At 37.0% G+C, this 13,112-nt stretch overlaps 1 protein-coding gene and 1 non-coding gene across 2 annotated transcripts; one reads left to right on the top strand and one right to left on the bottom strand.

The window, feature by feature from the left end:
- Positions 1–1,138: 1,138 nt before the first annotated feature.
- trnaf-gaa (transfer RNA phenylalanine (anticodon GAA)) lies at positions 1,139–1,211 on the bottom strand. The gene has a single exon. It is a non-coding gene; the product is annotated as a tRNA-Phe (tRNA).
- Positions 1,212–8,026: 6,815 nt separating this feature from the next.
- LOC101156227 (U6 snRNA-associated Sm-like protein LSm6) lies at positions 8,027–12,802 on the top strand. The gene is made up of 4 exons (XM_023957618.2): positions 8,027–8,125; positions 8,544–8,647; positions 8,768–8,881; positions 12,590–12,802. The coding sequence occupies exons 2-4, from the start codon at positions 8,554–8,556 to the stop codon at positions 12,622–12,624; spliced, it is 243 nt and encodes an 80-aa protein (XP_023813386.1). The 5' UTR covers positions 8,027–8,125; positions 8,544–8,553; the 3' UTR covers positions 12,625–12,802.
- The last annotated feature ends 310 nt before the right edge of the window (positions 12,803–13,112 follow it).

The following is a 13,112-nucleotide window of genomic DNA, read 5'->3' as shown; positions in this document are numbered from 1 at the left end:
CAACTTACCAGTGCATATAGATTTTCACAGCAAGCAGTTGCCTACAAAGATGACAGCATTCAGATCTGTTATTGTGGGTGTGAAGATCGGACCACCTGTTTGAAAAGGCCTCTATTGTTGTAAAAAGGAACAAAAGGAAGGCACTGAAAAAATGGTAAGAGCTCTGAACAAGTAAACCATTTAAACTAACCCTCTGTGCAACACCGACAACAGATCCAAGCATAAAATCATGCAACTAAGCTTTCCAGACCTCTTTCGATGGCAGAAAGGTTTCCTATTACTTCCAAGCTATTACCTCCATACAGTAAGGGATTACACAGACAGAAGAGCAGGGCCACTCTATCTACCAATCAGTTTTTTTTTCTTTTTTTGTGGAAACTCCCTCAAGCTTTTCCATTATCTTCTCCATATCCAGCATGACCTCAAGAAAAAACCTGGCCTCAGAGGGGTCAATGAAGTCCAAAATTCTCCCCTTCCCCCACACCCTGAATATTGCTTTAGGATACGAGAAGGATGCTCACCTTCCCTTTATTCCCTTTCACCCAAAGCCCTTGCCTCTGCCTAGTTGCCTATTTCCCACCTACAATAACATCTCCTTTCCCCATAACCTTCTTCTTTCACATACGCTCCCTCTAAGTGAAGAGGCTTGTCTGAATGTTGATGACATTGCAGACATACCTGCCTGACCTGTCCTTACTGAACAGACAGATTTAATTCAAATGTATAGTCATTCCTCTAATATGTTTTCTATGATTTTGCACATAAAAGCTTGGCTATCTAGATGTGTACTCCCACACAGTTTCCTTTCAAACAATGTTAAAGCTGCTAAATGTATAGCCATCATTGACACATACTTCATGCTTAATAGGTCTGTGACATTAGCTATGATTTTAGACAAAAGTGTCAGTGATTACAATTAACCCTCTTGAGGTTGCCTGTTATGAGGGTCTATTCTTCTGGTTACAGCAATGTCAATCTGTCTATCTATCCATCTGTCTATCTATCTATCTAGGATAGAATCGACCTGCATAGGAAGGAACCCTTTTGTTGTATGCCGACCTGCTTTACTGCCTTGGCTAAACTGCCACAACCTGCAAAATTGCAGCCCAAAAATGGTTGAAATTGTAAACCCCTTTGCTGCCGAAACCCGGGATCGAACCAGGGACCTTCAGATCTTCAGTCTGACGCTCTCCCAACTGAGCTATTTCGGCTGGTCATGATCCCTTGGCCTGCTTTTCCTATTTCGCCTTTTGCGTTTCTTTTTAAGAGTGTCACTCCTGCGATGAACGAGTGACCACTGTATGTTCTTTCTTTGGAATTTGCATGTTATGTGGTTGTGAAAAGCTACTGTCTCAGTTACTGGAAGAGTTAAGTATCTTGGGGACTTATTCATGAGTGAGGAAAAATCGCAGTGGGAGATCAATAACTGGATTGGCGTGGTGTTCACTTTTCTGCGGTCACTGTACCAGTCCACCGTAGTGTAAAGGGAGTTGAACCAAAAAGTCAAACCCTCAATTTACCTGTCAACCTTTGTTACAACACTATATTCATAAGCTCTAGGTCATTTTTGAAAAAAAATCTGTCTATCTATCTATCTATCTATCTATCTATCTATCTATCTATCTATCTATCTATCTATCTATCTATCTATCTATCTATCTATCTATCTATCTATCTATCTATCTATCTATCTATCTATCTATCTATCTATCTATCTATCTATCTATCTATCTATCTATCTATCTATCTATCTATCTATCTATCTATCTATCTATCTATCTATCTATCTATCTATCTATCTATCTATCTATCTATCTATCTATCTATCTATCTATCTATCTATCCATTGTTCAATTGTTTTTATGTCAATGAAGGTGTCAGTTTTGTCAAAATGGCAAGTTATGACTCCAGCATCTTTGTACAATCAAGTCAAAAGATTTCAAATGTTTTCATTGTGACAGATTCCACTGGAAGTGCTCCCCAATGTCATGTAAAAGAAAAGACAGACTTATGCCATGCATGCCTTGTTAAAAAACTACAATTAAATAAAAATGAAGACATGGAGCATGCACTTTATAATGTATATTTGCAAATTTTCACATCATTGTGCACTTAGAAAAACACATTTACAACAAAAAATAAACCCTTTGGCTTAGTGAATACTGTAAAGCAGAGTGCTCTAAATCAATCATGGACAACTAGATGCTCATGTCTGTCTGGTCACATATTTTCCATCTACATCACTGCAAATACAAGCTCTGTGAATGCACTGAGGAAATCTTTTTCTTTTCTTTTTTCCCCTACTTTATTGAACAGAACATCAAATTACAAAAAACATCATCAAGGAGATCATCAGAATCAATAACCAATGTTATTTTTCCAAATATTTCAATTACAGTTCATAATTGAAATAACAGGAACATGGTTAGTACAGTTTTTCTCAGTCGCTTTAATACAATTCTCAGATCAGAATTGAAGTTTGCAAAAACGTGTGTGCATTTCTCAAAACAATTTGTACAAACAGCAAAACACTATGGATTTCTTGAAAAGCCTGTAACTTGCTCAAAATCATTAGTTCATCTCTCAAAACGAAGTCTTTATGTCATTGAACATATCAGTGCCATCAGAATGTCAAGTCCTTGTGTCATTGTCTACGAACAAGACAGTCAAATTACTTAGTCATGTTGTCAATATAACTGTGTACTTTAGAGGGAGGTTCTGATGTAAACTATGGCTAAAGTTTTGATGACAATTATTGTAAAATGTAAGTTACACCTTTTTTGTTTGATTGCAAGAAACTGGACAAGATTCCCATTTACACTTTTATTGTTCATATTGTAATTTGTTGACAGACCATGTCATACCAACATAGAAAAAACCCACTGCAAACAGTGACACAAAGGGAAAAAAAAGATAGGACAATATTCTGTACAACAGTACAAGCAGTGCAGTAGGAATTGGTGTGGTCTTCCTACACCGCTTGTCGTTCCTGTATGTTAGGCCACAAATTCTCATCCACATCACAGCGAATATCCTCTCTTGCAATGCAGCGAAATATGTTTATGACATTATGACAACTTGGTCAACCATTTTGCAGTTAATGACTTATACTATGAACTAATGACTAGGTGTTTTGAGGAGTAAGACTATTGCACAGTGAACTATATAATACATTTTGATCAACATGATATAAACAATTGATAATGTAGCAAAGAGCAGAGAATTGTACATAATCATTTGCATGGATGTACCAAAGCAATTGCAACTTGTTCAAAGAAGTGAGAAACTTCTTATATGATGTGCACAAGTGACATCATGATGTGAAGATTGAACAAATAGTTTGGGGAATTTCATTCTGATCTGAGAATTGTACAAAAGCGACTGGGAAAAACTGTAAAAAGAAAGCTTGCTGATACCAAATAAAATTGCTTATAAACAAATAAAACGATTAAACAAATATATGTACATATTTATATTTATATTATTTACAAAACAAAAAGTTTCTCAGAGAAGGGGGTTGGTTAATCATCAAAGAAAAAAATCACATATTGTTCCAGTGTTTCATGCCTTGGATGTGCTAATCTTTCTATACATTCATAAAATTGAAACATCTCTATCATAAATACAGTACAATTAGCACAAAATTAGTTAACAATAGTTTTTGAGTAACAGTAACAAGCAGTTTTTTCTCCACCCTCTACAGAACACTGCTGTGATGTCATCATAAACTGCATCCATGGCTGCTACTAGGGTCATTTGGCTATGTGGATGCCAGTTGTATACCTTCCACTTCCAGGAAGAGAAAGACTCTTTGATTGGATTACAGTAAGAAATAGAGTTGGGAGAAAGGTACTCTACAAGCATTCTGTGGAAGCTCACACTATTCCAAACTACTACATACTTTGTTAGGTTGTCACCAGCCTTATCCCTTTCTTTCTCAGGGATTATGTCCCTATAAAGACCCTATAAAGTCCATAGGTGTTCTGTATTGTATGTCCAAATTGGCTTTTGACAGATTTGATAAAAGCAAAAAGAACATGAAACTGCCACGAGGTTATACCCAAATCACTAAATGTTGGGGAGGTTGTACTAACTATTTTGCAAAGTTTTATTCTGGTGTGAGAAATGCACCAGAGTGACTTAGAAAAACTGCTTTTTAACTCAAATTTCTTATCATTTACATGACAGCAATTCAATGCATTTAGGCATGTAGACATGGTCAAGACGATCTGCTGCAGTTAAACCGAACAATCAGAATGGGGAAGAAAGAGTGAAGTGATTTTGAATGTGGCAAAGTTATTGGTGCCAGATGGGCTGGTCTGAGTATTTCAGAAACTGCTGATCTACTGGGATTTTCATCCACAACCATCTTTAGGGTTTACAGAGAATGGTCCAAAAAGAGAAAATAATCCAGTGAGCAGCAGTTCTGTGGGCAGAAATGCCTTGTTGATTCCAGAGGTCAGAGGAGAATGGCCAAATGATAGAAAGGCAACAGGAACTCATATAAACACTGGTTACAACCAAAGTCTGTAGAAAAGCATCTCTGACAGAACAGCACGTTCAACCTTTAGGCAGATGAGCTACAGCAGCAGAAGACCACACCGGTTGCCACTCCTGTCAGCTAAGAACAGGAAACCGAGGCTACAATTTGCACAAGCTCACCAAAATTAGACAATGGAAGAAAAGGTTGCCTGGTCTGATGAGTCTCCATTTCTACTCTAACATTCAGATGGTAGGATCAGAATTTGGCATCAACAACATGAAAGCATGGATCTATCCTGCCTTGTAATAACGATTCAGGCTGCTGGTGGTGGTGTAATGGTGTGGGAGAAATTTTTCTGACACACTTTGGGCCCCTTAGTACCAACTGAGCATGGTTACAACACCACAGCCTACCTGAGTATTGTTGCTGAACATGACCATCCCATTTTTGACCACATTGTGCCCATCTTCTGGAAGCTACTTCCAGCAGGATAAGGCGCCATGTCATAAAGCTGGAATCATCATGACAATTAGCATTAGCTCACTGGACTTAAATGGCCTCCACAGTCCCCAGATCTTAATACAAAAGAGCACCTTTGGGATGTGGTAGAACAGGAGATTGGCATCGTTGATGTGCAGGTAACAAATCTGCAGCAACTGCATGATGCTATCATGTCACTATAGAGCAAACTCTCTGAAGAATGTTTCCAGTGCCTTGTTGAATCAATGTCACAAAAATTAAGCCAGTTCTGAAGGCGAAAGGGGGTCCAACCCGGTACTTGCAATGTGAACCTAATAAAGTGTCAGGTGAGTATATATATATATATATGGTTATTGGTGGAAGATATTTGCAAGAAACAATCTTAGATTAGTTTCGTTCAAGGACTGAAGTGTGTGTCAGGGGTGAAAATAGGTTAAAAAAAAAACTCTTTTTATGCTTTGTTAATATTAAAATCATGCACAACAAGAATGGTTTGGAAAACCAAAGATATAACCCGTTTATTTTATTTCCAAAAATTTTCCCCCAAAGCAAGTAGTAACAAAGGAAAAGGAGAACCAATTGGGGGGGGGTAACTTATTGAATATTCATTAACTGGTGCCTAGGTGTATACATGGCTCTTAACCACTCTTGTTTATGACTTAAGGACTTGTAGTACTGACCTTAGTTTAACACAGCAGCAGATACCAAATTAACCTCTAGCCTCCACAGGGCTATCCATGCCCTGCTAACAAGCAACCTGTCTAGACACACAAGAAGTACTTTATGATTACCCCCTTCACAATCCCCCTTCTTTTCCTTTGCCTTTCTTTTTTCTCTTTCCTTCTCTCTTGACCTCACCTTTCCCCAGCAAATCCTCCCATCGTTTCATACATTTCACTGACTCAGGAGAACAAAACATGTACCGGGATTTGATTTTGTATCAAAGCTAATTTCAACAACCACGAGCATACAGTTGATTCTATAAAACAAACTTAGAGTATGCAATTTAAAAAGAGCTTTGATTTTAATTTGATTTACTGGAAAATCTGTGATGAAAAATTAGAAACTACATTTTAGATAATGAGCAACTGACAATACTTTTTACATGGCAACATTCCAGCAGTGTTCCCTCTGTTTGTTTACAGTTCAAGCCTAAACCAGTGATATAAATGTGGCCCATTGTCTAGCTGCCACAGGACTTTAATGAGAGGAAGTTTAAAAGGGTTAGTATGAAAACTGCCACACAAATAAAGTAACAGAGCCCCATTACCAAGACCAAAAAAGGTTGAAGTTGTTCCTTTGGTCCCTAATAATGCTACCCAGAATCCAATAGAACTGACTGTGTTGACTTTTTTGACGGGGCTAAAGTTGTTGTGTGATTTTAGTGAGGTGACAAAAATTAAAATGAATTGAAATTCAAAGTGAAAATATTCATTCATTTTTTTTTTCTTGAAAACATGTTTGCCAGGTTGGTAGTATTATTTTAAAACAATAATGTTTTAAGCCATTGTTTGGATAAAACAATCCAGAGATAAATCTTAGCTTGACATGAAGCTGATTACTTAATTTGTCTCCACAAAAAAAAAGACAAACCTTTTTACTCATAGTATACTTTACACTGAAAAAAGGGACTTTGTGAAAAAAACCTAAATAAAAAGAAAAACACTGGCTCTGATATCTTACCACCACTTTGTTTTTATTTTAGAAATGATTTTTAGAGTTTCAAGATTGCTGATCTTCATGACCTAGCAAAAGCGGCAGTTCTTTGTCCAAAAACGGATCGCCATGTTTCATATATAAAACAGTCAAACTTAGTGTGTTAGATATTACTTTAAACTTTCCTTGATGTTTTTATTCATAGACATTCCAGTGAGAACATCAAAAACAATAAAGTAGTGGTTTTGATTGCCTCATCACTGAACTTACTCCAAATGTTGTCCGTATAAACTTTGTAACTACTTAAACTTCTTTTATACACAACAAATACTTAATCTTAGCATTTCTATTTTTCTTGTCTGATAGGTTTTCACAAATACATTGTCACAATCAGAAAGTGTAAAATATCATGCGCTTTGACCTCAACTGAATCCAACAATGTTTGCAGTTCTTTGCATGTTCTGCTTGTTCCACAGTCTTCTGTGTGGCATTCATTCTTGGCGTTGTTTTGCTGGCTGATGAAGTTTTCTACTGTTCCAAATTTTAATTTGTCTTGATTTTAGTGCAGCTAATGATGATTAATCAAATGCTTTGCTCTGCCCTTTGTGAGTTGTGTATCTCTGACACAGTTTAGGACTTGTTTAAATCCAAACTATGTGAATAAATGTTAAAAGCTTCCCAGCAAAAGAATGCATCCAGCTCTAACTGGATTTCTCCTGGTGGCCTTCTCAGCTTATTAAACATAAGTGAGCTCGATCAATTGCTCACTTGGTTTTTTTTTTCTCACTGTTTAATTGCTGAAGCCATAGAACATCCAGTTAGGTTGTAACATTGTCCGTCTAACAGGTTTATTCTGCAGATTCAAGCCTTTACAGATTGTCCAAAGGTACTAAATGTTTCTTCAGCTGAAACAGGCATGTGACTTGACATTTCAGGTCTCAATAATAACTTCCTCTGACTGCCTTATTCTAAGTCCTAACATTTGCCTATAAACAACCCTTACTAATTATTGCTCTCTTTGCCAATGAATAGCAACTGGTGCAACATGCAGCAAAAACGTAATATGATAAACTCTTCAGTTCTGGGATAAAAAATTGTGAATTGATCCAACCGGTGTTGACATAAAAAAAAGTAGTTTTGAACTTTTTATTTTATTTTACAGGACTTAAATTAGAATGTAATGTCTTGACATGTGTCCTGCTTTAGAAAAAAGCCGGTTAAGAGTTTAATGGTTTGAAAACAGTAAACAGTTCTATTATTATCATTATTTTTATTATTATTATTATTATTATTATTATTATTATTATTATTATTATTATTATTATTATTATTATTATTATTATTATTATTATTATTATTATTAACAGATTTTCTAAATTTAGCGCGTTTGCTACTTAATGCGATTTCGATATTTTTGACAACGGCCGGCTACCATAGACTGCACGTATATGATTGGGTAGTTCGCGGGTGTCGTTGAAAACAGTCGTTTGCTAGACGTAATAGCAGGTGAGTGGAATGTAAACCAAGCCATTTACCTCTGCTTGTAAAGCAAACATGCGTTTAGCCTATTTACATTGCAGATACAATTGTTTAGAAAATCTTAAAGAACCTCCGGCATTATCTCTACAGACATTAGACAGTTACCCCGTCAGTAGCCAGATGGTTAGCTACGCTAGCAGTAGCAGCTAACGTCTCCCGCTTGCTCAGTGATTTAATTTGTTCATTGATGCTTATTTCTGTAGTTCAGCACGTGGTTGGAAAAAATGAGAGTTGGGCTTTTTATGTGGTATTTTAGCGGAAATAAAACATTGTTTTTTATGTATTAAATCCACGCTATTAAACATAAAACTAATCATGGAGGACGATGGCGATGCTAGCACACAAGAAACTAAAAGGCTAATATACAAAAACCTTTATTTTTCAGATCAAGCAAGATGAGTATGAGAAAACAAACGCCGAGTGACTTCCTTAAGCAGATAATTGGTAGACCAGTGGTGGTCAAACTAAACTCTGGTGTGGATTACAGAGGTAAAACACCTGGTGTGCCAGGCTCAGCCGCACGGTTCTCCTTTATTGTTCTTTCTAAATGTCTGTTAAGGAATGAGACTTTAACCAAAACTTTGTTCCTGTTTGCTATAACTTATGCAGGTGTTCTGGCCTGTCTGGATGGTTACATGAACATCGCCATTGAACAGACAGAAGAGTATGTTAATGGACAGCTCAAGAACAAGTATGGGGATGCCTTTCTGAGAGGAAACAATGGTAAGAGGTTACATTTTTACAATAAAAATACTGATTAAGCCTTCTGCACATAATGACGTTAGTCAAGGGGGTATGCCTTTAGATTATATGTTTTAAATTTACACTGAATAGTAGGTATGCATAGTCAGTTAAATAACCCAAAATCATTGGTTAATGATATTTGACCTATTCATCATAGTTTTAATTTATTTTTAAATACAGCGATGTATATCTGAAACATGCAAATATGGTGAAAATATTTACATTGCATAAGGCATGCCTAAGAACTCATTTAAAGAAATTGGAATTATTGGTCAAGTTTAGGTGACTATGGTAGAGAGATGTGGTTTGGAGTTGTTTCTTTGCAGAAATGATTAGGTAAAAGTAGCCTAATCAAATAGATTTAATGCATGTCTTAAACCAGGGGTCGGCAACCTTTACCACTCAAAGAGCCATTTGGAGCCGTTTCCCACAGAAATGAAAGCACAGGGAACCGCAACACAAGGGGTGTTAGAAATAAAGCGTTTTGCTTTTGAAATGTCGCAAAAGTTCATTTGACAATACTTGTATTGATTCAAAATGCTGTCAGGATATTTAATTATTTATTTTAATTATTTATGAGCCTTATGTTTCCTTTGATCTTTTGTCCATTTTACACAACCTTGATCTTGTGCCCCTACGAGATTACCGCTGACTGTCTTTATAGAAGAACTTTCCATCCCATACCAGACTCTGGTCAGTATTCACAGGTGCAGACACGCCCCCTCCGCGTGCTCACGCTGCGCTCTTCCTCCTGACCGCTCGCGCTACCCGACGGTGTTAAAGGCTCTACAACAATCTTAGAACATGATAGGTATTTTACAAAAATACAGACAGTCGCAGCACAGGGATGAAAGCGGCTCCGGAGCCGCAGGTTGCCTACCCATGTCTTAAACCAACAAAAAACTATTTGGGGAGTATTAGAAAAAAGTTGACAATTTTGCTAATAGGAACGTTTCAAAGTGATAGAAATGAATCTTAACAATTTTAAGTGCATGATTGATTTATATTGGTTTAACCAAATGGACAGTAATGACACAAATTTTTAAAGTTTTAAGGCAGTACGAAGCAGGATGATCTATAGGTGTGACACAAAAACGATCAGATGCAGATTGTTTAGGAGGCAAACGAATAGAATGGGCTGGCTAAAATATCTTTAACCTCTTAAGACCTGATGTCCACATGTGCGAACATCACATATTACCACAGTTGTTAATTTTGCTTAACTGGGGCCCTGTGACTATGTGTAGAGGGTTATCTCAAATATTAGCTCGGGTCTTAAAAGGTAAAACTATCACCTTCCCAGTTTATCTGAGTTTTTTCTTTTGCATATGGAAAATATATAAAAAAAAAGACTTTGGATACATCTGTAAATGGCATTTCTAAAACTGCAGTAAATAATTTCACTTTACCTTTAAAAATGTAAATTCTTTCACTAACTTATACCATCTGCTGTGAGATTTCATCTTTAGGTACACAAAATCTGTGTTTGGGGAATATTTGAAATTTGTTTGAAATGTTAACCACTAATGGAGAGCTAGCCTAGCATATTCTGACACAACACAATCAAGGAAACCTTACATAATGATGTAAGCTTTCTCTTTTTTGTCCTTTTATTTTCTAAAGAAACACACTTTATTCCTATGTGTGGACAACACAAAAATCCAAAAAAATTATATAAGGGCAATACCAATGTTACTACTTCATCTGCAGAGAGACAGCCTAAGCACTAGAGGTGTGTATTGGCAAGAGTCTGGCGATACGATGCGTATCCTTATATTGTACCGGAGCACATTTTCTTTCTTTTTTAAAAAGAAAAAGACTTAGAAAAATCTCTGACTTAATTTCAATATGTCTTTCATTGTAAAAAAAAATGGTCAAATTCCGTTTACTTAATGATCACAATGTTGAGCACTGCAACTGTATCTCATATACAAGTTGCTTTTACCCAGGCAAATTCAGAGTGCTTTTATTTTGGAAACATAAAATATAGAAAGGGAACATTCAACATTGTCTGATTTCCACAACAAAATATTTTTCAGTATAAAGGCCCGTACACACCGGGACGAATATTCGCCAGGCGTTATTCGCCAGCGTTTTTCGCCACGTTTTTTGTGTTCACACCCAGGCGATTTTCGCTGACGATGAGTGGAGTGAACATGCAATTTCATTCCCTGACATTAGATAGCGCTTAATGTAAAACAGAAATACTCCTGTACACAAGGTGGCGCTGCGCAACTTTACGCTTCTTAAAGTCGCTTTTCACTCAGAAGAAGAGAGCAAGTATTCACGCGCTTGTCAGAATCATACAAAGAAAACATGAATATTTCAAGCACCAGTAGCTCCAACTGGTGCTTGGTTCGGGGATGTTTTAGAATGTCCGTCATTATTGCTTCGCGGCTGTGTAGACGCTACTTGGCGTCTATCTTCTTCGCTGGTATGTGTGCTCAGCAAGGCAGTTTTGTGTTTGAGCGCCCCCAAGTTGTGTTTTACTGTAACTTCAGAAGCTCCAGACACGTGAGCAAAAGCGCCATTCTCATTGGTCGAGTAGATTTCGACGCGACGCGTCGAAAAAAAAAACGAACCCGAGGCGTTTTTTTTTTTTGACGCTTTAACGCCTGGCGTTTTTTCGCGTCGGTGTGCACACTCTCGTTGGTGCCCTTTGTTTAGTCACGAGGCGTTAAACGTCGGCGAAAATCGCCGGCGAAATTCGTCCCGGTGTGAACAGGCCTTAAGAAAAAAAAAATGAGTGAGCCTTAACCAACAAGGTTCTAAAAGTATGATTGAGGAATGAAGTGCGATTTTCAATATTGCTTAATGTAACTTCTCCGGTTCTTTTTAATGGTTCAGGAGCCTGAACGGTACTTCAAAAATAAAGGGTGGGAAAAAACAAAAAAAAAACACCAATTCTTTCCAGAAACAATAATGTTTGATGATGAGGCAGCATGACAGGGTGAAGGAAAGTTGCTTTAATGTGGAGAAGATGCTTTCTTTACATCACAGTCTGCACCGCTGCAGCTCCGCTTTCTCACACGCAGAAGTAAAGGTCATCGCCACGATGTCTGCCTTTTTTCAGACTGTTGTACACATCGTTGTGATCCATCAGGTTGCTAAACTAGAATTTATTGCTGGGAGGTTCTGCAGAACTTTGGCCCGCTTTGCTGACAGCATTTTGGCTGATGCTCTGTGCATTAGCAGCTGTGAAGCTGCTTCACTCGTTCTTATCTAAGCTCACTAAAAAGCACCGGAATTTTATGTTACTGACAGCAACATGGCACAGAGTTTCGGTTCAGTACCATCCCAAGTAAAAACTAAGCTGCCTTTAGCTGAGGTCTTCCTGTTGTTTTGTGTGGTGTAGAGCTGCTCAAAGAGGCTCAGTGTGCTCTGCTGCCAACTAGCTGTCGGAGGTTTAAGTGGAAAACAAGAGTCAGACGCTGAAGAAAAATTAATCATCCTGACAGCATTTGAATCGATACAAGTATTGCCAAATGAAATATTGTGATATATCGTCTAAACGATGTTTTTTACTAACACCCCTGTTAATCATCCATTGGAGGTAGAATAGGCTTTTTGCGCTTAAAAAAAGTATTTTTCCTTTGATCAAATTTTTCTTACTTTGAAAAAATAGAAGACTATTTTTTTTAAAGTTGATGACTAACTTTGCTCCTTTTCCTGCTCTTCTCCTCACAGTTCTGTACATCAGCACCCAGAAGAGGAAGGTGTGATGGATATTGCCTTTTGTTCAAAATATTTTTGTTTTGTTAAATACTAGTAAATGTGGAAGTTTTCAGTTCTTAAAATGATAAAGCTCTGCAAGATGTTTTTTTTTTTTGTAAGTTTTAAAGTTGATGCATTTTATTTGGGTTGTCTTGTTTTGTTATAATAAAGCAAATTGTTTAAAGATTCTGCATGATGTGAACTTTGTCCAGGCAGTATAAAGAAGTATGTTTATTCTTCATAAATTACAACAAAATATTGATGCTCATTCAAAGATGAAGTTTCATGTCTTTTAGAACTGTGTTGTGCTGTCTGTCTATTCAAACTTGAATAGAGAACTCTCTAAGTTAATGTACTGTTCCATGGAGCCGCTTTTCTGCAGCCTTGGGGTAAAAAAACGAGAATTATCTAACAATATTCCATAAAGTGTGTTGTTTTTTAAATGGATTTTAATGCACTTTTAGTGCATTTGTGTACACATGGTTTCATACTTAGA

This window comes from Oryzias latipes (genome assembly GCF_053564925.1).
Source record: "Oryzias latipes strain Hd-rR chromosome 1 unlocalized genomic scaffold, Olatipes_Hd-rR_3.1 chr1_Y".
NCBI classification, from domain to species: Eukaryota; Metazoa; Chordata; class Actinopteri; order Beloniformes; family Adrianichthyidae; genus Oryzias; species Oryzias latipes.
The sequence above is the reverse complement of the archived record's forward strand: the minus strand, read 5'-3'. Positions and strand labels throughout refer to the sequence as shown.

Bases quoted from the DNA above. Each gene is read 5' to 3' on its own strand.
- LOC101156227 (XM_023957618.2), top strand. From the start codon at position 8,554: ATGAGTATGAGAAAACAAACGCCGAGTGACTTCCTTAAGCAGATAATT. The intron at 8,648-8,767 runs GTAAAACACCTG...TAACTTATGCAG, and splicing joins CTCTGGTGTGGATTACAGAG to GTGTTCTGGCCTGTCTGGAT. The intron at 8,882-12,589 runs GTAAGAGGTTAC...TTCTCCTCACAG, and splicing joins CTTTCTGAGAGGAAACAATG to TTCTGTACATCAGCACCCAG.